General features: G+C 37.0%; 1 protein-coding gene across 4 annotated transcripts in view; it reads left to right on the top strand.

Moving 5' to 3' along the window:
* The window catches only part of cyp4f3 (cytochrome P450, family 4, subfamily F, polypeptide 3), a 17,730-nt gene that overhangs the window by 10,967 nt on the left and 4,263 nt on the right, over positions 1-2,500 (top strand). For all 4 annotated transcript variants that reach the window (XM_079850756.1, XM_079850759.1, XM_079850758.1 and 1 more), the window contains 2 exons: positions 266-554; positions 2,158-2,224. In XM_079850756.1, coding sequence (XP_079706882.1) covers positions 266-554; positions 2,158-2,224 — 356 coding nt within the window. The remainder of the gene's footprint in view (positions 1-265; positions 555-2,157; positions 2,225-2,500) is intronic.

The raw sequence follows: 2,500 nt of genomic DNA, 5'->3' as shown, positions 1-2,500 counted from the left end.
TCTCTCTCTCTCTCTCTCTCTCTAGATTCAAATAGCTTTATTGGCATGGTGAAATCTTTACATTGCCAAAGCATTAATAACACACTACCATAAAAATAAATAAATAAATGAATGAATGATAATAAAATAATAATAAAAATGAATAAAAATAAAATGTTTACATTAAAATAAACATAGCAATAAAAATGTTGAATCTTGTAATATCTCTCTCTCTCTCTCTCCCTCTCCCTCTCTCCCCCCCCCCCCCTCTCTCTCTCTCTCTCAGGAGACCCAGTGAGTACATCTCAGCTGTCCTGGATCTGTCTAAGCTGCTGGTTCAGAGACAGCACTATCTGCCGTATCACTGGGACTGGTTATACTGGCGCTCTGAACAGGGACGGCGCTTCCGCAAGGCTTGCGACATTGTTCACAGTTTCACTGCGGAAATCGTCCAAGAACGGCGTTCCCAACTCAAACAACAGGGATCCGCACAGAGCGGCTCGGAAAACCAGGAATACACAGGAGGATTCAAGAAGAAGGACACGGACCTCATCGACTTACTGCTTCTGTCAAAGGCACGGCGTTTCTTATAAAACAATCATTAAAGGGGGCGTCCGATGCTAATTCACTTTTATATGGTGTTTGCATATAAATGTGTCTTTGCAGTGTGTGGACACAACCACCATACAATGATGTGTAGTCATAATGCTCATGCCCCGCCCACAACCGCTGACGGACTGTCCCGTATTAGCATATTTCCCGTATTAGCATATTTCCCATATTAGCATATTTCCGCCCTCAGCCATTTGTATACTGTATCCAAGGCATCACTTTACATGTTGAGCAGTTGCTCATTATCACTTAAAGACACATGCACCTCATTATCACTTAAAGAGACATGCACCTCATTATCACTTAAAGAGACATGCACCTCATTATCACTTAAAGACACATGCACCTCATTATCATTTAAAGACACATGCACCTCATTATCACTTAAAGAGACATGCACCTCATTATCACTTAAAGACATATGCACCTCATTATCATTTAAAGAGACATGCACCTCATTATCACTTAAAGAGACATGCACCTCATTATCATTTAAAGACACATGCACCTCATTATCATTTAAAGAGACATGCACCTCATTATCGCTTAAAGAGACATGCACCTCATTATCACTTAAAGACACATGCACCTCATTATCATTTAAAGAGACATGCACCTCATTATCATTTAAAGACACATGCACCTCATTATCATTTAAAGAGACATGCACCTCATTATCACTTAAAGAGACATGCACCTCATTATCATTTAAAGACGAATGCACCTCAAATGGGCATCCGATGACCCCTTTAAGATTTTGTTGGTGTATAAGTATCTTATGCTCAACAAGGCTGCGTTTATTTGATTTTCAACTGTCAAAAATTGTAATCTAAACACACTGAAGTCTATTAGAGTCATTTCAAGCTATTTACAGTCACTTTAAAACTTTCTCAAGCCAACATCAAAGTTTGTTTACATGATCCTCCAGAAATCATTTTAATATGCTGATTTGCTTCTCAAGAAACATGTACTTTTTCTTTGATTCTTTGATGAATATATAGTTTAAAAGAGCAGCATTTATTTGAAATAGAATCTTTTGTAACATTATAAACGTCTTTACTGTCACTTTTGATCAATTTACTGCATCCTTGCTGAATAAAAGTATTGATTTCTGTTTCTTTAAAAAAAGATCTTACTGACCCCAAACTTTTAAATGGGAATGTATGACGGATTCCACAAACATATGAACTGTTTTCATCACTGATAATAATCATAAATGTTTCTTGAGCATCAAATCATCATATTAGAGTGATTTCTGAAGGATCATGTGACACTGAAGACTGGAGTAATGATGCTGAAAATTCAGCTTTGATCACAGGAATAAATTACACTTTACTAGATATTCACATAGAAAACAGATGATCTACATTACAATAATATTTCACTGTTTTTACTGTATTTTTGATCAAATAAATGCAGCTTTGGTGAGCAGAAGAGACTCTTTCAGAAACTTTAAACAATTGTGTTTATTCCACACTTTTGGCCGGTAGAGTGTTTATCCCGATTGGAAGTGTTCCTGATGGATATGTGAAGGTAATTTATTTAATGCAGTTTTCTGCTGTTCAGGATGAGAACGACGAGGGACTCACGAACGAGGAGATCCAGGCACATGCAGATATGTTCATGTTTGCAGGCGAGTCTGAGCTCATATTCACTGGATTTTTTTCACACACACACACACACACACACACACTCACACACACACACACACACACTCACACACACACACACACACACACAAATAAAATAAATAAATAAATAAATAAATAAAACATTCACCAAATTACAAGACCTTAGTATCATTCAAAGACTTTGAAGACAGTACTCTTAAAGGGGTGGATGATTCTGATTTGACTTTTCTAACTTTAGTTAGTGTGTAATGTTGCTGTTTGAGCAGAAACAACATCTG

The sequence above is a fragment of the Squalius cephalus genome, assembly GCF_949319135.1.
Source record: "Squalius cephalus genome assembly, chromosome: 19".
In the NCBI taxonomy this organism is placed as follows: domain Eukaryota; kingdom Metazoa; phylum Chordata; class Actinopteri; order Cypriniformes; family Leuciscidae; genus Squalius; species Squalius cephalus.
Note: the sequence above shows the minus strand (reverse complement) of the source record. Positions and strands in the feature narration are given on the sequence as shown.